Source organism: Scomber japonicus, chromosome 8 (genome assembly GCF_027409825.1).
Source record: "Scomber japonicus isolate fScoJap1 chromosome 8, fScoJap1.pri, whole genome shotgun sequence".
In the NCBI taxonomy this organism is placed as follows: domain Eukaryota; kingdom Metazoa; phylum Chordata; class Actinopteri; order Scombriformes; family Scombridae; genus Scomber; species Scomber japonicus.
In genome coordinates this window covers 33,230,870-33,258,659 of record NC_070585.1, presented here as the reverse complement: position 1 = coordinate 33,258,659, position 27,790 = coordinate 33,230,870, and the positions used below count along the sequence as shown (strand labels likewise).

The window sequence follows — 27,790 nt, the reverse complement described above, 5'->3', positions numbered from 1 at the left end:
ATGATGGAGGTGGAGGTGGAGGTGGAGGTGGAGGTGGACGCCGATGCTAACGGAGCATGCTCTCAAACATCTGCCAAAATTATGCATCCCGCTGTGACATCAGAGACGGTTTATCTCACAAACGATCAAATTTCAAACTTCTCAGAAACACAAAAGTATGTCACACAACGCTGACTACTTAAAAACTATCTCATGTTTTTATTTTTTACGGTGAAGGAAGTGACGTCTTAATAAGAGGAAGTAGGAATTGTGTGTTTTTTATTTTTAGTCTCCCCTTCAAAATAAAACTGAGCCAAACTGAGCTGAACTGATTATGATGCTGAGATGGTTTAGTGAAGCAAAACCATGAAATAAAATACTAGTAGAGCAGGGGTGTCAAACATGCGGCCCGTGGGCCAGAATCGGCCCGCCGAGGGGTCCGCCCCGGCCCACTTCCTGTCTTCTTGTCCTTCCTTCTTTTCATTGTTTGTTATTTAATTCCTTCCTTCCTTCCATCTTTTCTTTCTGTCTTCTTTTCCTTCCTTCCTCCTTTTCTTTCTTTGATCCTTCCTTCCTTACATCTTTCCTTTCTGTCTTCTTTTCCTTCCTGCCTTACATCTTTCCTTCCTCATTTTCTGCCTTCCTTCCTTCCTTCCTTCCTTACATCTTTCCTTTCGGTCTTCTTTTCCTTCCTTCCTTCCACCTGTCCTGTCTTCCTTCCATCTTTTCTTCTCTTTTCTCTCTCTCCTTTTTTCCTTCCTTCCATTTGGCCTTCCTTCCTTCCTTCCTTCCTCACTCCTTGACTCCTTCCTCTCTCCCTTCATTCCTTCATTCCTTCCATCTTTTTAATGGACCGGCCCACATGAGATCAGATTGGGCTCTATGTGGCCCTTGAATGAAAGTGAGTTTGACACCTCTGATCACCAAACAGGTTCAGAAAAGACTTTTATTTTGAAAAACATCCATATATCCATATTGGGGTTGGGTTTTTTTTTTTAATGCACATTTTTGAGTGAAGAAGTGTGACATCTTTGGTGCCATTTACGCTTTTTATTTCAAATGAGTCAAATCTGATGAAATGGAATAAAATTAATCATCTCTTTAACTTTAAATATTGAGTCTTAATAACTTTATATTTCTAATATCTGGAGCTACAGAAGGTGTTCAGATGATTCTCAAAGGCATCAAAAGTTATTTAACCTTCCTGTCGTCCTCCAGGCTCAAACTGACCCGTCTGTTTTGACTGTTCCTTTTTTCCTCCCTCCCTCCATCCTACCTTCCTTCCTTTCCTTCCTCCCTTCCTTCTTTCCTTTCCTCCCTCCCTTCTTTCCTTCCTTTTTTCCTCCCTCCATCATACGTTCCTTCCTCCCTTCCTTCTTTCCTTTCCTCCCACCCTTCTTTCCGTCCTTTTTTCCTCCCTCCATCCTACGTTCCTTCCTTTCCTTCCTCCCTTCCTTCTTTCCTTTCCTCCCTTCCTTCTTTCCTTTCCTTTCCTCCCTCCTTTCTTTCCTTCCTTTTTTGCTCCCTCCATCCTACGTTCCTTCCTTTTCTTCCTCCTTTCCTCCTTTCCTTCTTTCCTTTCCTCCCTCCCTTCCTTCCTTGACTAGAGAACAACAGGAGGGTTAAATTCCTTCCCTCCTTCTTTCCTCTGTCCTTCTTTCTTTCCTTCCTCCCCACCTCCCTCCTTTCTGCCTCCCTTCCTTCCTCCTCCCTTCCTTCCTTGACTAGAGAACAACAGGAGGGTTAAATTCCTTCCCTCCTTCCTTCCTTCTTTCCTCTGTTCTTCTTTCTTTCCTTCCTCCCTACCTCCCTCCTTCCTTCCTCCCTTCCTTCCTCCTTTCCTTCCTTCCTCCTCCCTTCCTTCCTCCTCCCTCCCTTCCTTGACTAGAGGACAACCGGAGGGTTAGAAGAAAGATCATGATGGTGCCAATCTCTTTTTTTAATATTCTTTTAATGTTATTTTTTGATCATTTTTTTGTCTTAGGTTTTTATATATATGAACGTCTTCATAGCTGTTTGATCAGATCTCAAACTAAGTCAAATAATACAAACCAAAACTCAGGAGATTATGTTTTACTCATCAGATTTTTTTTTTTTTTTGGGTTTGAAATGTTTGAAATGTCTCAAAAGCGTCGTTATGTTGAAGGAATGATGACATCATGCTAAATTTACATTCATCTCATCAAAGTCTGCAAAAGGGAAAAACTCCTTTCTTTCTTTCCTTCCTTCCTTCCTCCCTCCCTTCTTACTCCTTTCTTTCCTTCCTTCCTTCTCTCCTTCCTTTTCTCCAAAATTCCTTCCTTTTCATCCTTACTCCTTTCCTCCCTCCCTCTCTCCTTACTCCTTTCTTTCCTTCCTTCCTCCTTTCCTCCCTCTCTCCCTCCTTACTCCTTTCTTTCTTTCCTTCCTTCCTCCTTTCCTCCCTCCCTCCCTTCTTACTCCTTTCTTTCCTTCCTTCCTTCTCTCCTAAATTCCTTCCTCTTTTCATCCTTACTCCTTTACTTCCTTCCTTCCTTCCTTCCTTCTTTCCTTCTCTCCTTACTTCCTTCCTCTTTTTCCTTCTTACTCCTTTCCTTCCTTTCTCCTGTCCTTGTGACATCACACCTTTAAAATTTACCAAAATAAAAGTTGTTTCTAACTTCATTTACAGCCTGCAGACTTCACTCAGGGCTCAAGATCCCCTTATGTTGAAAATTAAGATTATATTTTGTACAAATTGGTTCATGTAAAAAAAAAAAAAAAGTTTTCTCCATTCTCACAAATATATTGGTTTTCATTGGTGGGATGCCAGTGAGGGATCTCGACCTCAGATTACGACCATTTTCAGCTTTTAGAACAACTGGAACAAAAGTTTTGTGAATGAAAAGTGCAATACAAATTAAATGTGTTATTTAATGGTTGGTTTTATATCAGGGGAGTCAAACATGCGGCCCGTGGGCCAGAACCGGCCTGCCGAGGGGTCCAGACCGGCCCACTTTCCTTCCTGTCTTTTTACCTTCCTTCTGTCCTTCCTTCCTTCCTTCCATCTTTCCTTCCTTTCTTCTTTTCCTTCCTTCCTTCTGTCCTTCCTTCCTTCCTCCTTTTCTTTCTTTTTTCCTTCTTTCCTTCCCTCCTTCGTTCGTTCCTTCCTTCCTTCCTTCTGTCCTTCCTCCCTTTCTTTCTGTCTTTTTTCCTTCCTTCGTTCCTTCCATCTTTCCTTCCTTCCTTCTGTCCTTCCTTCTGTCCTTCCGTCCTTCCTTTCTTTCTTTCTTTTTTCCTTCTTTCCTTCCTTCGTTCCTTCCTTCCTGTCTTCTTTTCCTTCCTTCCTTCCTTCCTTCCTGCCTTCCTTCCTTCCTTCTGTCCTTCCTTCCTTCCTCCCTGTCTTTCTTTTTTTCCTTCCTTCCTTCTTTCCCTCCATCTTTTTAATGGTCCGGCCCACATTAGATTAAATTGGTCTGTATGTGGCCCTTGAATGAAATGAGTTTGACACCTCTGTTTTATATGATTTTACTTTTCTTTTTTTTTTGTCTCCTTTTTAAACCACCAAAAAAATTGATAACATTGATAATCACTGAAACGCTCCTGAAATACATCTTCTACCCAGACTTCCTGTAGAGAACGTGGTTAACGGTTCTGTTACAGTCTTGATGTTTTTTTGTTTTAACGTCGACGAGGCTGCTGTCTCCGTCTCTGTTTGTTGTAATGTGCTCATCGGCCTCCAGAGGGCGCTGTTGGTTGTTTAAAAAAGGGCCTTAAGTGATGGGTTAAGACATTTACAGGCCGTGATGTCATACTGATTTTATTTTCAAGAGACAACGGTACCGTGTATTTGTACAATATTCAATATTTATATAAATCTGACTCGAAAAATATATATTTGTGTGTTTTTATTAGTTGTGTGAATCTTTACATGTTGGGTTTGCAGTACAGTTTGAGGTACTTGTACTTTACTGTAGTACAGTTTGAGGTACTTGTACTTTAGGTACTTGTACTTTACTGTAGTACAGTTAGAGGTACTTGTACTTTACTGTAGTACAGTTTGAGGTACTAGTACTTTACCGTAGTACAGTTTGAGGTACTTGTACTTTACCGTAGTACAGTTTGAGGTACTTGTACTTTACTGTAGTACAGTTTGAGGTACTTGTACTTTAGGTACTTGTACTTTACCGTAGTACAGTTAGATGTACTTGTACTTTACTGTAGTACAGTTTGAGGTACTTGTACTTTACTGCAGTACAGTTTCAGGTACTTGTACTTTAATGTAGTACAGTTTGAGGTACTAGTACTTAACTGTAGTATAGTTTGAGGTACTAGTACTTTACTGCAGTACAGTTTGAGGTACTAGTACTTTACTGTAGTACATTTTGAGGTACTTGTACTTTAATGCAGTACAGTTTGAGGTACTAGTACTTTACTGTAGTACAGTTTGAGGTACTAGTACTTTACTGTAGTACAGTTTGAGGTACTTGTACTTTACTGTAGTACAGTTAGAGGTACTAGTACTTAACTGTAGTACAGTTTGACGTACTTGTACTTTACTGTAGTACAGTTAGAGGTACTAGTACTTAACTGTAGTACAGTTTGACGTACTAGTACTTTACTGTAGTGTTTCCATGTGATGCTACTTTCTACATCTCAGAGGGAAATATTGTACTTTCTACTCCACTACATTTATTTAACAGCTTTAGTTACTTTTCAGATGCAGATTTGACACAACGGATAATATAACAAGCTTTTAAAATACAACACATTGTTAAAGATGAAACCAGTCAGCAGTGTGTAGTCGACTCACATTTCAGATGAGTAAACTTCTCACATGGTTTCATTTCAATAAATTCAGTGCGTTGTGGTTAGTTGACACTGCCATCTATAACCAGAAGCCCAGTGAGGAAACCAGAAGAAAGGAAAAAGAGGAAGAGAAAGAAGCACCAGCAATCAAAAATTTAAAAAAGTCCCGTGATTAAAGTCACGTATTTGCAGTAAGGAGGCTTTCTGTGCTGTTTGATGGCTCCAGTCTGAAGCTGCTGGACTTTTACCATCAGATCTCTAGCTTTGCAAAGGAAAGGGTAAGAAAGAAGAACCTCTAATAATCCAAAATATCATCTTCATCTGCTCGCTTTCACGACATTTTGACCAACATTTCATCATCAACATGTCTGAATGAACACTGTCTGCAGTTTGAACATAGTTTGTGACTCTGGCCAGCAGAGGGCGCAAACATTTATCTTTCAATGACGTCTCCTTAAATGAAGTGAAGTTTGTTTGTCACTTTTTTAGATTTGAGACCAGATCAGTGCTTCACAGTAAAAAGAGAAAATAAAGACATGATAGAAAAGTAAAAGTTGAGACGTGTTACGACTTGAACGCAGCTCAGACTGAGAGGAGTTCAGCCAGTCAGACAGCATACTGACACACACGCATGCACCACACAAAGCTGCATCACTTCACCTGAGGAAAACTGAAGATGTACTGAAGCTCTTTTTCTGCACAGATCTGTACACTGAGGAAGCTCATGAGAAAAAGTTCAGTAAGTGGAGTTCTGGTTGTTTTCTTCTGGTCTTTGAGTTCTCTTCATAGACAGTGTGATTGTTGGAGGAGTTTGTCTGCTTGGTGTGTGTGTGAACAAACTCCCCTGTGTTACATTATTATACATTATATTAATGGAGTCTTATATTGTTATTACTGACACACTGACACATTACTGTTATTATTAACCCCACAAATGTTTGTTCTTATCCTTTTCAGTTTTCAGTTCAGGTGATGGTCCTGGTGTCCCGGGTCTCTCCTTTTTTTGTGTGTGTGAGAGCTGCTTTCCTCCGGTCAGAGCTCTGTGTGTTTGTCATGTGACTGAGAGGAATGAAGAGAAATAATGTGTTGTTGTGTTTGTGTGAAGGTGTTTCTCTGCTATGGATCAGTGTGAGGACAGAGAGGAGGGAGTCCCTCCCTCTAAACGTCCTCGATGTGGGGACCATGACAGCCAGACCAAAGCTCAGAGGTGAGATGAGGATCTCTAACTGTCCATCACTGTTCTCCACTCACATCACTCCACCATCATTATTCACACTCAAACATCTGTGTGTGTTGTGTTGAAGCCCAGAGGAGCAGCAGGACAGACCAGACTCTCCTGGACCTGAACCCAGCTGTGTGTCCATGAAGAGTTTCTCATCTATGACTAAACCTATACACTTTAAATCTGGACAACCATCTGATGGAAGGTAAGAATGTAAAGCTGTAAGGACTGAACAGACTATTCATCTCCATCTATCAGGCACATTTATCAGAGCTGTTGTTGTTTCAGGACTCAACAGCAGAGACCAGAATCTCCTGGATCTGAACCCAGCTGTGTGTCCTTTAAGAGTGACTCATCTATGGCTAAACCTATATACTTTAAACCTGGACAGTCTTCTGATGGAAGGTACGAATGTAAAGCTGCAAAGACTGAACAGACGTTCCTGTAACAGGTGCAGTACAAACACAAGTAGAGTTGGTAAGCAGAATATGGCAGGTATGAAGGGTAACGGGAGGAATGCAGCAAAGTTCAGTGTGTTAGGCAGATTATCAGTCTTTAGCAGCTTGGGGAAGGTCTGGAGCCTAGATAAATGGAGCGGAATTGGAAGCTCACACAAAAGTCCAGTGGGGGACAGGCAGACTAACATGTCAACCAGGTAAGAGACTCTAACGTGTGGTAATCCGCAGGTAAAAAGACAGGAAAACTCACACTGCAATGTCACAGCAGTAGAACAGGGACAGAAGGAGACGAGGCAGGAAACTCTGAGACTGACAGGGTCAGCAACAGGAGATGAGTCCAAGGAAGGGTGCTGGAGAGTCTCGCATGAGAGCAGACCCGGCCCTAACCAATGTGGCGCCCTAGGCAAGATTTTAGGTGGCGCCCCCCTTGCATCGAAGTAAATTCCACTGCTGGTGTACATACTCACAAGAAACTGAATAGCTTTATCTTGGACATTCTTTTATTTAAAGAAAGAAATTGCCCAATCAAAATACTTAGAACAAATTAGAAAGAAATACAAAAAAATATGATATGAATATATGAAATATAATATAAATAGCTTACATAAAGTATAAGATTTAAATACCCACAAAATAAAAAGTGTAAACAAGTGACATGCTGCTGCATCACTTCTGGGTGGTGCTGCTGAGGTGGAGGCAACAGGAGGAGCGCTTGATGCTGGAGGTGGCCCAAGATTTGCAGGGGTGGGACTGAGAAACCTCAACAGCGCATCTGAAGAGAGAAGTGGAGTATGTGACACCAGTCTAATAATAAATATGATATGATACATAGGCTAATATGATTTCAAGAATAAAATGAAATGAAATAATATAAATGAAAAATCTAAGAGATACATGCATGATGTTCACTATACTGTACATGTATAATATACAATGTACTTTTTCTGATATGCAAACTATATAAGATTCAATGTTATTGTCATTACAACAAAATGCTGATTAGCAGAATGCAAAGAAGTAGTAAACTGCAGTATAATATAGAATGTGGGAATGATAAGTTATGCTATAACATGAATGATGTGCACTTTAACACTGATGTAAAGTTTATCACTATAAACACACTTTAGACAATATGAACTGTAACACAACATACAGCTAGGCTTACAACTATAATAAAAGGGTGGAAAAGGAATAGCATTTTGATTGACTATTACAAGCTAAGAAAACCTTAGCTAACCAGATGTTAATAAAAATGCTGAATAGATCTAATATTTACACATTTCCCTGAGGAAACCCAGCGAGCACAAACCCTAATTTCAACGTTTGATTTCCGGTTAAAAACAGGTTGATATGAGGTCTGAACGTCTTTTCAACCGTCTAAAAACAGTTACAACATCAACGTGTCACAAAACACACATTAGTTTGATGTCGGTTGATAATTACCTCAGTTGTAGCTCTATTGATTATTTTGACGTTTTTTCTATAAATGAGAGGAGGTGAAATGACGTCTAAACAAAACGTAATTTCAAAGCATTTAATGTTGAATAAAATATCATAAATATGAAACTATATAGGCTATGTCTGCACACTAAATAAGCTGGGAATTTTCTATACAGCAATTCCCGGTGAATATGTTTTCTATGTGAAAGTTGAATAAATGTCTCCATATGGCCGGTAAAAAACTTTCACTTTTCAACCAATTTTCAACGTCTTTTCACCGGTTACTATAGATACACGTCTTTTAGACCAAAATGTGCTTGCTGGGAAGTAAGGTGGGAGTAGTTACATTACTATTTTCCAACTTTGGCTCTTCCATAAGATTAACTGGCGTTAAAACTAACAGTTTAACAACAAACCATGTTATGCTAATGGTTAACGTCGTTATCGTCGTTCTGCAACACACAAATAATGTCGACATCATCTTGATTGTAACATTACCTCTGTCTTTGTCTCGTTTTTCCTCCTCCTCTTTTCTTTTTTTCCTCCCCTGGGCACCAGACAGTTTGGGACGTTATGACATATTGTTGTCGAGCTTGCCTTGGGGTCACGTTAAAAAACGACCATCCTCCCCCAGGTAGCAGGTACAGTCTAATTAGTGGGGGGGGGGGGGGGGCGTCTTAGGAAAGTAACGTGTCATCATTATTATTATTAGTATTCCTATTTAACAGGCTTTGCTATGCAGTTAAATTAATGTGGGCTTATTATCTTCATATTAAGACATGATACCAAGTAGTTTTAAGAATAGTGGAAGTTACTTTTTTTTTTTTCTTCCCCGTTTGTGGCGCCCCCTGGATAGACGGCGCCCTTAGCATTTGCCTATACTGCCTATGCCACGGGCCGGCCCTGCATGAGAGTACGAAGAACAATCTGGCAATGAGTGAGCATTCAGGAGAAGCATGAATACTGCTGTTGTAGTTTCAGGATCCAGCAGCAGAGACCAGACTCTCCTGGACCTGAACCCAGCTGTGTGTCCATGAAGAGTGACTCATCTATGGCTAAACCTATACACTTTAAACCTGGACAACCATCTGATGGAAGGTAAAAATGTAAAGCTGCAAATACTGAACATAATTTTAATTTCTATCCAACATGCACATTTATCAGAGCTGTTGTTGTTTCAGGATCCAGCAGCAGACACCAGAATCTCCTGGATCTGAAACCAGCTGTCTGTCCTTAAAGAGCGACTGGTCAAAAGACTTTATCATTTATTTTAAAGGAGGACATCCATCTGCTGATATGATGTAAGCTGTAACTGACAGTAAACCTTGAGTTATGCTGCTAAAAGACCTGGTTTGTATGATGTGTTGTTCAACCATGTCAGCGAGAAGCTGTCCATCATAGAGAGGGAGGAGACATGATAATTATTTAAATATCTACTAACATCTGCTAAAAAGGATTACATTGATTACATGATTACAATCACAACTCCGCTGGCTAGATGACTACTGTCTTCTCATCTATTAATAATTATTTTCGTGAACTCACATAAATCAAATTGTATGAAAACCCGATAAAAAAATTAAAACAAAACTATATATTCAGACAGTCCTGCAAGACATTCATAATGTTGCAGGCAGTGTTCATATGAAATATGACAGAAAAGGTTTTATGAAGGGTTAAATCAGAGAGCTAAGGAGAGAAGTTCTTACCCTCGCCATACACCTGACTTATCACTCTACTAGCTGGATGTGAATATCAGATTTTTGGTTCCAGATTTTCCAGGAATTGTAAAACACAGCCGACCAAATTCAGTCACTTTAAAAAGGTGTGGTGAGAAATGGTTTCTGAATCTGTTTTCACAAGCAACATTGATAAGGCCTACTGACAACGTTTTAAATGTTTGTTTTTTTCAACTGTAATTTACTCAGAAAAGGTTTATTGATTTGTTTTAATTTTCATCTGAGAGCTGTCCAGTTCAACCAGTCTGGCACAAGCAGACACTGAGCGGCTCCGCTGTAGTAGCTGGAGGTTGTAGCTGTCTTGCTCCAGGGCACTTCAGCAGTGTACAGTGAGGAAGGGAGAGCTGTATGGAGGTTTGTTCAAAGCTAAAACAAACTGACTGGCTGAAAAAACACTGAGCTGAAAGCTACACACAGATTGACCTGTTGATTCTCAGTGGGATCAGCAGGACTAGTAAAGCTTTACCACTACAGGGAGTCATCTGATTCTCTGTTCACATCCAAATATCACTTGATGGACCTTTAGCTTGTGTTTGTCTCTGTGTGGACAGACATAATGTGAGCTCATTCTTCATGATTCCTCCACAGAGTGGACCAGGAGAGCTCAGAGGTTCCCAGTGGTCAGTCTGTCCAGCAGCATCAAACACAGCTGGACTCCATATTTATGGTCTGTACATGTACAACAACTACTTTTACATCTATTGTATTCACAATCATCTCCATGCTGCACTTTGTAGACCAGTGGATTGTCAGTGTGTCCAACATGGATCTGATGTTTACTTCATGATTTTAGACTAAATGTATCATTCATATATTATTCTGTTCCAGCTACTAGAGGAGAACATCGTCACTTTTGTGAAGAACGAGTTGAAGAAGATGCAGAAGGTTCTGAGTCCAGATGACCCAGAATGCTTAGAGAGTCAGAGTGAGGATGAAGAGGTGTTGGACGGTGAGGAGGAAGAGCAGAGGAGGAGCAGCAGAGAAGCATTTCTGAAGATCACACTGCACTTCCTGAGGAGAATGAAGCAGGAGGAGCTGGCTGACTGTCTGCAGAGCAGTAAGAGGATTTCTATAAAGATTTAACATGATGGATAAATGGGACATTTACTGATGTCACTGTGTTCATTCAGGAACTCCTGCTAGCAGTCAACATAAACTCAAGTCTAACCTGCAGAAGAAGTTCCAGTGTCTGTTTGAGGGGATCGCTAAAGCAGGAAACCCAACCCTCCTGAATGAGATCTACACACCGCTCTACATCACAGAGGGAGGGACTGCAGAAGTCAATGATGAACATGAGGTCAGACAGATTGAAACAGCATCCAGGAAACCAGTCAAACCAGAAACAACAATCAGACATGAAGACATCTTTAAAGCCTCACCTGGAAGAGATGAACCAATCAGAACAGTGATGACAAAGGGAGTGGCTGGCATTGGGAAAACAGTCTTAACACAGAAGTTCACTCTGGACTGGGCTGAAGACAAAGCCAACCAGGACATACACTTCACATTTCCATTCACTTTCAGAGAGCTGAATGTGCTGAAAGGGAAAAAGTACAGCTTGGTGGAACTTGTTCATCACTTCTTTACTGAAACCAAAGAAGCAGGAATCTGCAGGCTTGAAAAGTTCCAGGTTGTGTTCATCTTTGACGGTCTGGATGAGTGTCGACTTCCTCTGGACTTCCACAACAATGAGATCCTGACTGATGTTACAGAGTCCACCTCAGTGGATGTGCTGCTGACAAACCTCATCAGGGGGAAACTGCTTCCCTCTGCTCGCCTCTGGATAACCACACGACCTGCAGCAGCCAATCAGATCCCTCCTGAATGTGTCAGCATGGTGACAGAGGTCAGAGGGTTCACTGACCCACAGAAGGAGGAGTACTTCAAGAAGAGATCTAGAAATGAGGAGCAGGCCAGCACCATCATCTCCCACATCAAGACATCACGAAGCCTCCACATCATGTGCCACATCCCAGTCTTCTGCTGGATCACTGCTACAGTTCTGGAGGATGTGCTGAAAAGCAGAGTGGGGGGAGAGCTGCCCAAGTCTCTGACTGAGATGTACATCCACTTCCTGGTGGTTCAGTCCAAAGTGAAGAACATCAAGTATGATGGAGGGGCTGAGACAGATCCACACTGGAGTCCAGAGAGCAAGAAGATGATTGAGTCTCTGGGAAAACTGGCTTTTGAGCAGCTGCAGAAAGGCAACCTGATCTTCTATGAATCAGACCTGACAGAGTGTGGCATCGATATCAGAGCAGCCTCAGTGTACTCAGGAGTGTTCACACAGGTCTTTAAAGAGGAGAGCGGTCTGTACCAGGACAAGGTGTTCTGCTTCATCCATCTGAGTGTTCAGGAGTTTCTGGCTGCTCTTCACGTCCATCTGACATTCATCAAGTCTGGAGTCAATCTGCTGGCAGAAGAAAAAACAACATCCCAGAAGTCTGAAACCAGCAAAGTCAAATCTAAAGAGTCACGTCTTTACCAGAGTGCTGTGGATGAGGCATTAAAGAGTTCAAATGGACACCTGGACTTATTCCTCCGGTTCCTCCTGGGTCTTTCACTGCAGACCAATCAGAGTCTTCTACGAGGCCTACTGACACAGACAGGAAGTAGCTCACAGACCAACCAGGAAGCAGTCAAGTACATCAAGAAAATGGTCAATGAGAATCTGTCTGCAGAGAGAAGCATCAATCTGTTCCACTGTCTGAATGAACTGAATGATCATTCTCTAGTGGAGGAGATCCAACAGTACCTGAGATCAGGAAGTCTCTCCACAGATAAACTATCTCCTGCTCAGTGGTCAGCTCTGGTCTTCATTTTACTGTCATCAGAAAAAGATCTGGATGTGTTTTACCTGAAGAAATACTCTGCTTCAGAGGAGGCTCTTCTGAGGCTGATGCCAGTGGTCAAAGTCTCCAACAAAGCTCTGTAAGTACATAGAGGGTTATTTATTTAAAATATATTTCAAGAAATATTTTAAGAGGAGAGAAAATGTAATTATTTCTTAAATATTTTCCAAAATGTATTCCCCAGACTGAATGGCTGTGAGCTCTCAGAGAGAACATGTGTAGCTCTGTCCTCAGTTCTCAGCTCCCAGTCCTCTTGTCTCACAGAGTTGGACCTGAGTAACAACAACCTGCAGGATTCAGGATCGAAGCTTCTGTCTGCTGGACTGAAGAGTCCACACTGTACACTGGAAACTCTCAGGTCAGAATTCATCAAACTAATCACCATTTAAACTATGATTTATATGAGCAGATGAACACCTGGAGGTTTTATGAATGCAGACCTGTAAGACAATAACACCCCTTAAATATGAATTATAATGCAGATGATAATTAGTTATATTTATCAGCGGAGCCTGATGAATCCAGTCAGTTAAATAAACTCCAAGCATGCCTTAAGGACATAATGACCTGGATGACCTGTAATGTTCTACCACTAAATTCAGAAAAAAGCTACAAGTAAAAAGTTACACATTATCTAATAAGCTACTCTAGATGGCATAACCCGGGCCTCCAGTTGTCTTTGATCAGCATATGTCCTTCAACTCCCAGATAAAACAAATTACAAGGACTGCCTTTTTCATCTACATAACATTGCAATCAGGCTAAATCATCTTGTCTCAGGAAGATGCAGAAAAATTAGTCCATGAATTGTTACTTCTAGGCTGGATTATTGCAATTCATTATTATCAGGCTGCCCAACAAGTCTTTAAACACTCTCCAACTGGTCCAGAATGTAGCTGCACATCTACTAACAAAGATTTTGAAAGGAAATCATATTTTATTATGTAAAATAGAATTTAAACCCTTTAATGGTCAGGCTACATCATATCCTAAAGAGCTCATACTATTCAGAGATCACTGCACTCCCAGCATGCAGCTTACTTATTTTCTAATATCTACAAAAGTAGAATGGCAGGCAGAGCCTTCAGTTATCACATATCTTCCAGTTTCCATCTGGGGGGTTAATGCAGGTCAATGCCGATGGTTGCCCACCTAGAGCCCGATTCTACTTGAGGTTTCTTCCCATTAAAGGGGATTTTTTCATCAAATGCTGCTTATAGGGGAATGCTGAGTCTCCTTAAATGAAATCAAAGAGTGCAATCTAGAGCCTTGAGATAACTGCACCATATAAATAAAACTGAATTGAACTTCATGCAATTCTAAAGATAATAGAAACACATTGACGATCATGATAATAAACACATGCCCTTCCAGTCCTGCAGTGATCTCAGATCATGTAATGTGTGTTGTTTCGTGTGTCTGCAGTTTGTCAGGATGTCTGATCACAGAGGAAGGCTGTGCTTCTCTGGCCTCAGCTCTGAGCTCCAACCCCTCCCATCTGAGAGAGCTGGACCTGACCTACAATCATCCAGGAGATTCAGGAGAGAAGATGCTGACTGCTGGACTGAAGGATCCACACTGGAGACTGGACACTCTCAGGTATGGACAGACAGGTGGACACATCTCAAACACTTCAGACTGAAGCAGATTGTCAGTTGTAAGCATCATGAATTGTCCACAGCTGTATGAGAGGAAATAACTTTTTAGTCGTCCAAAGATTGTTCTGGAATGACAAACAGAAACAGGTTTTATTTTCATGTTAGTGTGAATCAGTTTTAACAATCCTGCTCGGAATATAAACAGCTGAGTTTGCCGAGTCTGAAAAGAAAGCATGTCATGATTTGACATTGAGATGCCTGTTTTTGATTGGCTGAATGTAGCTGCTGTTGATAGTCCTTATGTGTAGCTCACTGGCACTCAGCTGATTGACAGTTGTGTTGCCTAGCAATATCACAGCTCCTCATTGTGATCAGGATCCGAGCTGCACGGGAAACATATGACTGACTTTTTATAGAGTGATGTTCATGTTTGCATGCTGAAAGAGAACGTGCTGCTCTGACCCCCCTCCTCCTTTCAGGCTGCAGCCTGCTGGAGTCCGATGGTTGACACCAGGTCTGAAGAAGTGTAAGTGTGTTTTTTATTTCATTCATGAAAACAAACAAACTTCAAACTGTGGCATCACTCATTCACATCCTACTGAGGATGAAGATGATCAAACAGATAATAGATCAATAACTGCAGCTGTATCGTTTCTTGTTCTCTTCATCAGATTTCTGTGAACTCACACTGGATCCAAACACTGTATACACACACCTTGAATTGTCTGACAACAACAGGAAGGTGACACGTGTGAAGGAGGATCAGTCATATCCTGATCATCCAGACAGATTTGACTGGTGTCCTCAGCTGCTGTGCAGAAATGATCTGACTGGTCGCTGTTACTGGGAGGTCGAGTGTAGAGGAGGAGTCGATATATCAGTGACTTACAGAGGAATCAGCAGGAAAGGAGTTAGTTCTGACTGTGAGTTCGGAAGGAATGATCAGTCCTGGAGTCTATTCTGCTCTGATGGTGGTTACTCTGTCTGGCACGATAACAGAGAAACATCCATCTCCTCCTCCTCCTCTGTCTCTGACAGAGTAGCAGTGTATGTGGACTGTCCTGCTGGCACTCTGTCCTTCTACAGAGTCTCCTCTGACACACTGATCCACCTCCACACCTTCAACACCACATTTACTGAGCCTCTGTATGCTGGGTTTGGGTTCTGGTCACACTGGTCGGGTTCCTCAGTGTCTCTGGTTCCTCTGTAAGAGGGAGAGTCTCTCTGTGTCCTCTGTAGGAGGGAGAGTCTCCTCCTGTTAAAGAAACTTTCTCACTGCTGACCAGGTAGTTCAGTCTGTACATGATCACACACAGCTGATGGTATTTAGTACCAACATGATCTCTCACTAGTTGTAAACATGTGCCACATGATTGATAGTTTGTTTGTAAAATGAATCAAATGATAAACTGAGTCCAGTTGTTGTTTTCTGTTGTTAGTGTATTAGAAAGGCTTGAACTATAAGGGGATAATGGGAATGGGATCTTCACAATGTTTTGTTGTAGTTTCATAGTATCTTTGTCTCCTGATTCCTTCACTTTAGATATCACATGACAAGTGATTGTCAGAACAACATGCCACCTATTGGCTGGTTAAATGAATGCCTCTAATCTCTACCATCAATCCCATGTGATGTGAACACAGCATTACAGATGATAAGTCCATAAGCTGTTAAGTATTTAGTTTTTCTTTGTAGTGTTTATTTAGGTACTGTGTAAATAATAAAGTTAATGATGATAAGTAGGCAATGTTTTCCATTTATTTTTGTCATATTATTATTATGATCTTATTTAATACATAGGGTGAAGGTATTTTTGAGTTATACTAATGCTCACAGTTTCAGGACTGTTTAAGGTGTCAGTTTAATGTGTTTAGCTCAGATTCAGTCTTACAGATGTTATTCATTGATTCTTTCTAAATAAATTGTGCATCATCAGCACTCAGCTGTCATGTGTGATTAAAGCCACCAGTTGTCACTGTTTGTTCCTTAGATTAAATTATCCTGATTGGTGGACAATAATTTCTGTTGAAAGTCAGTTTCATGACATTGGTTTCATTGGTGGTGTCTGTGTAATTATTTATTTAATGATTCACTATTAATTGATTCCACTGTATATTATTAGGTCTATGAGCATCATTGCCCACGAGCCCCTTGGGGTACTAATCCAGCCTTGTAACCTTCAATGTACAGTATGTGCAACTAGTATTATAACAAAAAGTATTGTATAAGTAAAGTATACAATATTATAAGTAAAAACGTTTTGAAAGCAATGCTGCCTTTAATACTGCCAACTATTTTACATGAATCAAATTATTAAAATAACCATGTAAGTATCTGAATTTAATTTTTATGTTATTACTTTGTCCAACACATGTAAATGTTTTGTGTTGATAAGCATTAATTACACTTATACCAAGTCATACAATGTCAGTTAAGTTGATTTTAAATTACACATTTGTCCTTTTGTTTTGTACTTTGCTTTTATAGTTTTCTCATTGCTCATAAATGTTCAAGATCAAAGCACCCATCAGAGACTCAACATATTTATTGGCTCCAATGGCCAGCTACAGAGACAATAAAAAATAAAAGTTGAATTACAGCTGAGATGGGTTACAGTGACACTTGATCCTGATTACAGACTGAGACTAGTTCAACCAGTCAGACGGCACACTGACGCATGTATAAAGCTGCTTCCTGTCCCGTGACCGTCCCTTCACTTGAGGAAAATTGAAGTTGAACTGAAGCTCTATTTCTGCACAGATCTGAACACTGATGAAGTTTAATGAGAAAAAGTTCAGTAAGTGGAGTTCTGGTTGTTTTCTTTCTTCTCTGGCCATTGAGTTCTCTTCATAGTGTGATTGTTGGAGGAGTTTGTCTGCTTGGGAAACTTTCTCGTTGTTCGGTAAAGATGGCATCTGTGTAAGCCGTATTCATACAGAAAAATCCTGTAAAACTATTGTACATTATTATTATTATTCCAGCACACTGATGTGTACGGAGCATTTTACTGTAGTAGTTGGTGAAGGTGGTGCACATTTTATTTATCATTTGGTAAATAATAATAAACATTGTATAAGATCATGACATGTTTGTGGTGAAATGTGGTGAAGTATAAAAAGCCATGAATACTCAAGTGAAGTACAAGAACTTGAAACTTATACTTAACTAAATGTACTTCCCCCACTAAGAAGAGCAGGCTCAGCAGACTTTCTGTAAGAACGAGGAAACTCAGTCAGTGCTAGAAATAAGATACTATCAGTATTATATCTCTGCTGCAGAGCATTACAAGTATGTATGCAGGACAGACAGGAGGAGGACCCAAATGTAGATAACAAAAACAGACCAGCAAAATGACAATGGACTTAATACCCAAAATCCCAAAAAATGAAACAAGCAAGAAGTACAAAAGGGACAAGCAGGCTATAAAAGAGACAGAAGGTTGAGATCAAACAGCAGGAAGCAGGATCAGGATACAGAACTGCTTGAATGCTGATGTCAGTGGAAGAAACTTTGGCTGCGTTCACACCTAGGCCTTAATGCTCAATTCTGATTTATTGCTCAAATCCGATTTTTTGTTTGACTGTTCATATTACACGTTTAAATGTGGCCTGTCTGTGGACTGCGAGTTCACGCTCCTGAAGTGACCCGCATGCTCAGCTGATCATTAATGACGTCACGCACAGAACGGTGTTTACGGAAGCGAACATGGCAACAGCAACAGCTGGTGAAGTTACTGGTCGTCTCATTTATGGTCTAATGTTAAAAACAGTGTGTGGAGGCAGCCAGCGCATTTGTGAGCGGGTGATGTTAAAAAGGAGGAAGAGGTGAAAGAAAATTAATACTTTAATGATGTCTTTATGTGGAGCTGGGATGTGTGTTGCACCAGAATAACGTCAAAGTTCAGTTTGCGGTCGCATTAAAAAAAATCCGATATGTATCAGATTCAGTACCACATTTGACAGTGGTCTGAATCGGATTTGGAAATGTCATATTCAATGCGACTTGTCCTGTTCACATTGTCAGAAACAAATCAGATATGTGTCACATTTGAGCGAACAAATCTGATTCAGGTCACTTTTAGCTGCAGTGTGAACATATCTTAAATATACTGAGGAGCTGACTAGTACATGGGCAGCAGTTGCAGATAATAACTGAGAGAGAGGGAGTGGAAAGGGAAACTCTGGGGCCATCTGGTGGACAGCTTGAGGATAGCAGACCTGGGGAGTCGGGGGAAGGTACATGGCCTTACAGAGACAGGACACTGAGGAATTGGTTGTTTGATTAGTTACAGTATGTTCATTTAGAGGAAACATTAATGTGAGAATTCAGTCTGTAGGAAAGAGTAGGGTTACAACATGTGACTGTTAAAACCCTCATTCATGAGACTTGTGTGTCAAACAGTAAAGAACAAACTGTGTGTGTTTATACTATAAACTGTGCTTTATTCAATGCCCTTTATGTGACATTGACTGAATAAAACTGTCCTTCTGAGCTTGTTTACTGCTGATTAAAGAGCTGATAGTCCAGAATAGACCAAAGCCTCTAGATATATGTAGAAATAATCAGAAAACTGGAAATGTCATTATTTCAACTGAATGTTTGAGGATGTTTTAAAGCGACCACTTTACCTTTGGATATCTCTCATCAGTCATCGTTCTCTTAAATGTGACTGTAACATGTTCATTTTTTAACTTTAATTAAACATCTTTTCTATAAGAAGTTTATACTGACAATTTTATACACTGAGAGTAAGATTATTGGTCTTTCCAATGTTTTATTATGTAGTGCTGCTTTTAAAGCTCACCAGAGTTCACAGACTTCACAGTCTGACTGTTATGTTGTTATTAAATGTTTACTTACTTGCACTTCAGGGCTCCCATGTACCACAGCTCAAAGTGCTAACATCATGGAAACTGTGAGATTAGTGTATTTAATATTGAAATGAATGAGCTGCTGTCCTCCAGAGCAACTGGAGTGTGTTTGTCATGTGACTGAAGAATGAAGAGAAATAATATGTTGTGTTTGTGTGAAGGTGTTTCTCTGCTATGGATCAGTGTGAGGACAGAGAGGAGGGAGTCCCTCCCTCTAAAAGTTCTCTGTGTGGGGAACATGACAGCCAGACCAAAGATCAGAGGTGAGATAAGGATCTCTAACTGTCCATCACTGTTCTCCACTCCAACCCATCACTCCACCATCATTATTCACAGTCAAACATCTGTGTGTGTTGTGTTGAAGCCCAGAGGAGCAGCAGGACAGACCAGACTCTCCTGGACCTGAACCCAGCTGTGTGTCCATGAAGAGTGACTCATCTATGGCTAAACCTATACACTTTAAATCTGGACAACCATCTGATGGAAGGTAAGAATGTAATGCTGTAAAGACTGAACAGACTATTCATCTCTATCCATCAGGCACATTTATCAGAGCTGTTGTTGTTTCAGGACTCAGCAGCAGAGACCAGAATCTCCTGGATCTGAACCCAGCTGTGTGTCCTTTAAGAGTGACTCATCTATGGCTAAACCTATACACTTTAAACCTGGAAAATCTTCTGGTGGAAGGTAAGAATGTAAAGCTGCAAAGACTGAACAGACGTTCCTGTAACAGGTGCAGTACAAACACAAGTAGAGTTGGTAAGCAGAATATGGCAGGTATGAAGGGTAACGGGAGGAATGCAGCAAAGTTCAGTGTGTTAGGCAGATTATCAGTCTTTAGCAGCTTGGGGAAGGTCTGGAGCCTAGATAAATGGAGCAGAATTGGAAGCTCACACAAAAGTCCAGTGGGGGACAGGCAGACTAACATGTCAACCAGGTAAGAGACTCTAACGTGTGGTAATCCGCAGGTAAAAGACAGGAAAACTCACACTGCAATGTCACAGCAGTAGAACAGGGACAGAAGGAGACGAGGCAGGAAACTCTGAGACTGACAGGGTCAGCAACAGGAGATGAGTCCAAGGAAGGGTGCTGGAGAGTCTCGCATGAGAGTACGAAGAACAATCTGGCAATGAGTGAGCATTCAGGAGAAGCATGAATACTGCTGTTGTAGTTTCAGGATCCAGCAGCAGAGACCAGACTCTCCTGGACCTGAACCCAGCTGTGTGTCCATGAAGAGTGACTCATCTATGCCTAAACCTATACACTTTAAACCCGGACAGTCATCTGATGGAAGGTAAGAATGTAAAGCTGTAAAGACTGAACAGACTTATTTTTTTCTACACAACATGTACATTATCAGAGTTGTTGTAGTTTCAGGATTCAGCAGCAGAGACCAGACTCTCCCGGACCTGAACCCAGCTGTGTGTCCATGAAGAGCGACTCATCTATGGCTAAACCTATACACTTTAAACCCGGACAGTCATCTGATGGAAGGTAAGAATGTAAAGCTGCAAAGACTGAACAGACGTTCCTGTAACAGGTGCAGTACAAACAGCACAAGTAGAGTTGGTAAGCAGAATATGGCAGGTATGAAGGGTAACGGGAGGAATGCAGCAAAGTTCAGTGTGTTAGGCAGATTATCAGTCTTTAGGGGCTGCTTTAGTCTGCTGATGGAAGATAAGATGTAAAGCTACAAAGACCGAACAGACTTTTTATTTCTATCCTACATACTCATTTATCAGAGCTGTTGTTATTTCAGGATCGTGCAGCAGAGACCAGACTTTCCTGGACCTGAACACAGCAGTGTGTCCATTAAGAGTGACTCATCTATGGCTAAACCTATACATTTTAAATCTGGACAACCATCTGATGGAAGGTAAGAATGTAAAGCTGTAAAGACTGAACAGACTTTTTATTTTTAACCAACATGCATATTTATCAGACCTGACTGTGCCAAATGGACGTTACATTGATTTTGACGGAGGACGTCGATCTGCTGATCAGATCTGAGCTGTAACTGACAGTAAATGTTATGTTATGCTACAAAATAACTGGTTTGAACCATGTGTTGTCCGACCACGTCAGTCCAAAGCTGTCCATTATAGAGAGGGAGGAGATGTGTTAATTATTTAAATATGGAGATAACAGATCACATGTTCAGACAGTCTCTCCTGGAAAACATTTTTAGTGTTGCACACAGTGCTCACATGAAAAGTGACAGAAAAGGTTTTGTGAAGGGTGTAATCAGAGCTCTGAAAAGAAAAGTTCTTACCCCTCCTACTTTTCGACCTCCATACACGTGACTGATCACTCCATGAGGTGGACGTGAATATCAGGTTTTTGGTTTCAGAAAGTTCCAGAAATTAAACAATAAATCACAGCTAACCCCATTCAGACATCAAAAAGGTGTGGAGAGAAAAGGTTTCTGATTAAGTAACCTGACACCTTTTTGAAATGTTAGATTCATGTTTCAACTGTAATTTACTCAGAAAAGGTTTATTGATTTGTTTTCATTTTTCATCTGAGAGCTGTCCAGTTCAACCAGTCTGACACAAGCAGACACTGAGCGGCTCTGCTGGAGCAGCTGGAAGGTGTAGCTGTCTTGCTCCAGGGCACTTCAGCAGTGTATCGTGGGGGAGGGAGAGCTGTATGGAGGTTTGTTCAAAGCTGCGGGGACTCTGAGCTGAAAGCTACAAACAGACTGACCTGCTGATTCTCAGTGGAATCAGCAGGACTAGTAAAACTTTACCACTACTGGGAGTCATCTGATTCTCTGTTCACGTCCAAATATCACTTGATGGACCTTTAGCTTGTGTTTGTCTCTGTGTGGACAGACATAATGTGAACTCATTCTTCATGATTCCTCCACAGAGTGGACCAGGAGAGCTCAGAGCTTCCCAGTGGCCAGTCTGCCCAGCAGCATCAAACACACCTGGACTCCATATTTATGGTCTGTACATGTACAACAACTACTTTTACATCTATTGTGTTCACAATCATCTCCATGCTGCACTTTGTAGACCAGTGGATTGTCAGTGTGTCCAACATGAATCTGATGTTTGCTTCATGATTTTAGTTTGATTGTGTCATTCATATATTATTCTGTTCCAGCTGCTGGAGGAGAACATTGCCACTTTTGTGAAGAACGAGCTGAAGAAGATGCAGAAGGTTCTGAGTCCAGATTACCCACAATGCTTAGAGAGTAAGAGTGAGGATGAGGAGGTGTTGGACGGTGAGGAGGAAGAGCAGAGGAGGAGCAGTAGAGAAGCATTTCTGAAGATCACACTGCACTTCCTGAGGAAAATGAAGCAGGAGGAGCTGGCTGACCGTCTGCAGAGCAGTAAGAGAATTTCTCTAAAGATTTAATATGATAGATGAATGAGACATTTACTGATGTTTCAAAAGATGAGAGAAATATGTTTATATTCTTTTGAAATATTTACTCATATTAATTGACATTGATCTTAATTTGTGTGTGTTCATTCAGGAACTCCTGTTGGCAGTCAACATAAACTCAAGTCTAACCTGCAGAAGAAGTTCCAGTGTCTGTTTGAGGGGATTATTAAAGCGGGAAACCCAACCCTTCTGAATCAGATCTACACAGAGCTCTTCATCACAGAGGGAGGGACTGCAGAGGTCAATGATGAACATGAGGTCAGACAAATTGAAACAGCAACCTGGAAACCAGACAAACCAGAAAGAACAATCAGACATGAAGACATCTTTAAAGCCTCACCTGAAAGAGATGAACCAATCAGAACAGTGATGACAAAGGGAGTGGCTGGCATTGGGAAAACAGTCTTAACACAGAAGTTCACTCTGGACTGGGCTGAAGACAAAGCCAACAAGGACATACACTTCACATTTCCATTCACTTTCAGAGAGCTGAATGTGCTGAAAGGGAAAAGGTACAGCTTGGTGGAACTTGTTCATCACTTCTTTACTGAAACCAAAGAAGCAGGAATCTGCAGGTTTGAAGATTTCCAGGTTGTGTTCATCTTTGACGGTCTGGATGAATGTCGACTTCCTCTGGACTTCCACAACAATGAGATCTTGACTGATGTTACAGAGTCCACCTCAGTGGATGTGCTGCTGACAAACCTCATCAGGGGGAAACTGCTTCCCTCTGCTCGCCTCTGGATAACCACACGACCTGCAGCAGCCAATCAGATTCCTCCTGAGTGCGTTAGCATGGTGACAGAGGTCAGAGGGTTCACTGACCCACAGAAGGAAGAGTACTTCAGGAAGAGATTCAGAGAAAAGAAGAAAGCCAGCACCATCATCTCCCACATGAAGACATCACGAAGCCTCCACATCATGTGCCACATCCCAGTCTTCTGCTGGATCACTGCTACAGTTCTGGAGGATGTGTTGAAAAGCAGAGAGGGAGGAGAGCTGCCCAAGACCCTGACTGAGATGTACATCCACTTCCTGGTGGTTCAGACCAAACTGAAGAATGTCAAGTATGATGGAGGAGCTCAGACAGATCCACACTGGAGTGCAGAGAGCAGGAAGATGATTGAGTCTCTGGGAAAACTGGCTTTTGAGCAGCTGAAAAAAGGCAACCTGATCTTCTATGAATCAGACCTGACAGAGTGCGGCATCGATATCAGAGCAGCCTCAGTGTACTCAGGAGTGTTCACACAGGTCTTTAAAGAGGAGAGAGGGCTGTACCAGGACAAGGTGTTCTGCTTCGTCCACCTGAGTGTTCAGGAGTTTCTGGCTGCTCTTCATGTCCATCTGACATTCATCAACTCTGGAGTCAATCTGCTGGCAGAAGAACAAACAACTTCTCAGAGGTCTGAAACTATAAAAGAATCTGCAGAAACAGATCTCTACCAGAGAGCTGCGGACAAGGCCTTAAAGAGTCCAAATGGACACCTGGACTTGTTCCTCCGCTTCCTCATGGGTCTTTCACTGCAGACCAATCAGACTCTCCTAAGAGGTCTGCTGACACAGAGAGGAAGTAGCCCACAGACCAATCAGGACACAGTTGAGTATATCAAGAAGAAGATCAATGAGAATCTGTCTGCAGAGAGAAGCATCAATCTGTTCCACTGTCTGAATGAACTGAATGATCGTTCCCTTGTGGAGGAGATCCAACATTACGTGAACTCGGGAAGTCTCTCTGCTGATGAACTGTCTCCTGCTCAGTGGTCAGCTCTGGTCTTCATCTTACTGTCGTCAGAAAAAGATCTGGATGTGTTTCACCTAAATGAATACTCTGCTTCAGAGGAGGCTCTTCTGAGGCTGATGCCAGTGGTCAAAGCCTCCAATAAAGCTCTGTAAGTATAGACAGTTAGATTTATTGGAAAGATTTTTGAAAAGATCTTTTAAGTAGGGAGAAAAAATAAACAATTGATTGAGTATTTGTCCACATTTATTCTTCAGGTTGAATGGCTGTAACCTCTCAGAGAGAAGTTGTGCATCTCTGTCCTCAGTTCTCAGCTCTGAGTCCTCTAGTGTGAGAGAGCTGGACCTGAGTAACAACAACCTGCAGGATTCAGGAGTGAAGCAGCTTTCTGCTGGACTGGAGAGTCCACACTGTACACTGGAAACTCTCAGGTCAGATTATGTTTTTCTCTACTGATTTGAGTTATAATTCTGAACTATAAAATACATACAATTTAAGATGCCTCTCTCATGTAATTATTCCAGAATGACCTATTCCTCCCATCTGGATTATTCATTTCCCAGTACAGACAATCTGACACATTTTTCTCTACTTTAGTTTCATGTAAAATGTAGCGCACAATAATCATCTCTGGCTGATACTCATCTATGTTTTGAATCTGCGTTATTTATATTTCTGAATTACTGGTTATTAACTAATAACATTCACATGTCTGGCTGGTTTAGAATAGACTGGGGCCAGTGTTTGGAAAGATTTAGTATCATACAATTTAGACTCATTTTAACACAAATATTATTTGTCTTCTTGTTCATTATTATGTCTTTAGAATGAATGACTGTAAGCTCTCAGGAAGAAGTCATGACGCTCTGTCCTCAGTTCTCAGCTGCCAGTCCTCTAGTCTGAAAGTGCTGGACCTGAGTAACAACAACCTGCAGGATTCAGGAGTGAAGCAGCTTTCTGCTGGACTGGAGAGTCCACACTGTACACTCGAAACTCTCAGGTCAGTACTCATCAACCTGTTGAATTAATCATCATTTAAACTGTGATTTTATTTGTCAGATTTGAGGTTATTCTCTAAACTATAAACACCATACTTCTCATCATCAGGATATTTAATTTCACACTGGAGAATACCTTTATGATTTTTAAAGAGAAATTGTGACTGGAAGTGTTCATTTCAACTTTAAAGACTACAGAAACACATTGGTTCTGACAGTAATAAACACAGTACCCCCCCCCCAGTCCTGCAATCATTGCAGAGCATATAACCTGTATTTTGTTTTGTGTGTCTGCAGGCTGTCAGGATGTCTGATTACAGAGAATGGCTGTGCTTCTCTGGCCTCAGCTCTGAGCTCCAACCCCTCCCATCTGAGAGAGCTGGACCTGAGCTACAATCATCCAGGAGACTCAGGAGAGAAGCTACTGTCTGCTGGATTAGAGGATCCACAGTGGAGACTTGACACTCTCAGGTATGGACAGACAGGTGGACACTCTCAGGTATGGACTGACAGGTGGACACTCTCAGGTATGGACAGACAGATGGACACTCTCAGGTATGGACAGACAGGTGGACACTCTCGGGTATGGACAGACAGGTAGACATTCTCAGGTACAGTCAGATAGGTGGATGTTCTTGGATATGTCAACAGACAGATAGATCAGCACTCCCAGATATGGGCTGATAAATTGGCCCAGTATCATGCCAAATTGTGTAATAGTCTACTTGACAATATTGCGTCAGGATCACATTTAGCCTTGCCTGGGGGTGAAAAGTACACCCCTCAAATCTAGTGGCTGTAGTAATCATGACTTGAGGAAGTGTCACAGTTCAGATAACGTATCCATAACCGCAGGACGCTTTTCTCCACTCTTTGGTGTGTTCCCGGCATAAAATGGAAATTTTTCATGTTCTGAGTTGTGTGTTTGGTGGATAGCTAGAGAATAGATGCCAAAAAGTGGACTTTTGCATGGGACCAATATAAGCTTCCTGTTTCTAGGCTGATCTTAAGTGTGAGTCAAGAATGAGTTGAACAAAAGGTGAAAAGTGTTTTGAACCCTGTGGTTGGGGGTTTTATTTACCGTGACTTTGGAATTTTTAATTGCGAGAACAAACTAATTTTATCCCAAACCATGATCTTTCCCTAACCCAAACCGATTTTTTTTTGCCTCAACCTAATCAGACCTTGGTGACACCATTGTCACACCATAATACATAATTATTTTCAATCCTAAAGTGGTACAGGCACGAAAGATACTGACATACTTTTCACACTTAAGCGGTGAACCAGCATGGATATTATATGCTTTTGCTTGATACCATTTTGGACAGATAGACACATTCATGTACAGACAGAAAAAGGGAATCTCTCAGGTATGGACCCAAAACGGGTAAAACGTGATAGGGCCGGTGTTGACAAAAAAGGGGAAAAATTACGAAAGGTGATGGATTGTCTGAAAACTTGCTAAAATGAGCCAGGGGGGCGGGCTGAAAGAAAAATGAGCAAAATTAAGAACCGCTGGGGTGTTACCGTAAAATGTGACAGAACCGGAATTGATGAAAAAGGGGGCACAAAATTATAAACAGAAAGCTGCAGTGAACAGACTGCAGCTGATTGTGTGTGAGAGGAAATAAATTGTCAGTCGTCCAAAGAATGCTCAGTAAAGACAAATGCACTTTCTTGTTAGTGTGATTTGTTCACAATATAAACTGTTTAGATGCCGGTTTTTGATTGGCTGAATGTAGCTGCTGTTGATAGTTGTCATGTGTAGCTCACTGGCACTCAGCAGATTGACAGATGTATTGCCTTGCAACAACAATGTACCTCAGTGTGATCAGGATCAGAACTGCAGGGGAAAGATATGGCTGACTTTTTATAGAGTGATGTCATGTCCATGTTTGCGTGCTGAAAGAGAACATACTGCTCTGACCCCCCCCCCCCCCCCTCCTTTCAGGCTGCAGCCTGCTGGAGTCCGATGGTTGACACCAGGTCTGAGGAAGTGTAAGTGTGTTTTTCATTTCATTCATCAAACTGTGACATCACTCATTAACATCCTACTGAGGATGAAGATGATGTCATCATCAAACAGATAATAGATCAATAACTGCAGCTGTATTGTGTCTCGTTCTCTCCATCAGATTTCTGTGAACTGGAACTGGATCCAAACACAGCAAACAGAAAACTCAAACTGTCTGACAACAACAGGAAGGTGACGTATGTGACAAATAAGGAGGAGGAGCAGTCCTATCCGGATCATCCAGACAGATTTGCCTTGTGTCCTCAGCTGCTGTGTAAAGATGATCTGACTGGTTGCTGTTACTGGGAGGTCGAGTGGAGAGGAAACGTTTATGTATCAGTGACTTACAGAGGAATCAGAAGGAAAGGAATTGGTGATGACTCTGAGTTTGGAGCGAATGATCAGTCCTGGTGTCTGAACTGCTCTGATAGTGGTTACTCTGTCATGCACAATAACAAACAAACATCCATCTCCTCCTCCTCTGTCTCTAACAGAGTAGCAGTGTATGTGGACTGTCCTGCTGGCACTCTGTCCTTCTACAGAGTCTCCTCTGACACACTGATCCACCTCCACACCTTCAACATCACATTCACACAGCCTCTGTATGCTGGGTTTGGGTTCTGGCGGACTGGTTCCTCAGTGTCTCTGTGTCCTCTGTAGGAGGGAGAGTCTCCTCCTGATACTATTTAGTACCAATGTGATCTGTCAGTGGTT

At 41.5% G+C, this 27,790-nt stretch overlaps 1 protein-coding gene across 1 annotated transcript; it reads left to right on the top strand.

Annotated features, from left to right (window-relative positions):
- Positions 1-27,736, top strand: LOC128362858 (uncharacterized). Its single transcript, XM_053323711.1, has 22 exons — positions 1-155; positions 6,051-6,173; positions 6,257-6,381; positions 6,655-6,743; positions 10,443-10,662; positions 10,736-12,536; positions 12,642-12,815; positions 13,883-14,056; positions 14,535-14,581; positions 14,727-15,253; positions 18,928-18,971; positions 19,292-19,414; positions 19,498-19,614; positions 20,105-20,206; positions 21,799-21,877; positions 22,039-22,267; positions 22,415-24,212; positions 24,319-24,492; positions 24,888-25,061; positions 25,357-25,530; positions 27,014-27,060; positions 27,198-27,736. The coding sequence occupies exons 1-22, from the start codon at positions 1-3 to the stop codon at positions 27,734-27,736; spliced, it is 7,035 nt and encodes a 2,344-aa protein (XP_053179686.1).
- The last annotated feature ends 54 nt before the right edge of the window (positions 27,737-27,790 follow it).

Excerpts from the sequence above, each read along its gene's own strand:
- LOC128362858 (XM_053323711.1), top strand. The coding sequence starts at position 1 with ATGATGGAGGTGGAGGTGGAGGTGGAGGTGGAGGTGGACGCCGATGCT. Across the intron at positions 12,816-13,882 it reads TGTACACTGGAAACTCTCAG|TTTGTCAGGATGTCTGATCA; the intron begins GTCAGAATTCAT and ends GTGTGTCTGCAG. Across the intron at positions 19,615-20,104 it reads GGAAAATCTTCTGGTGGAAG|GATCCAGCAGCAGAGACCAG; the intron begins GTAAGAATGTAA and ends TTGTAGTTTCAG.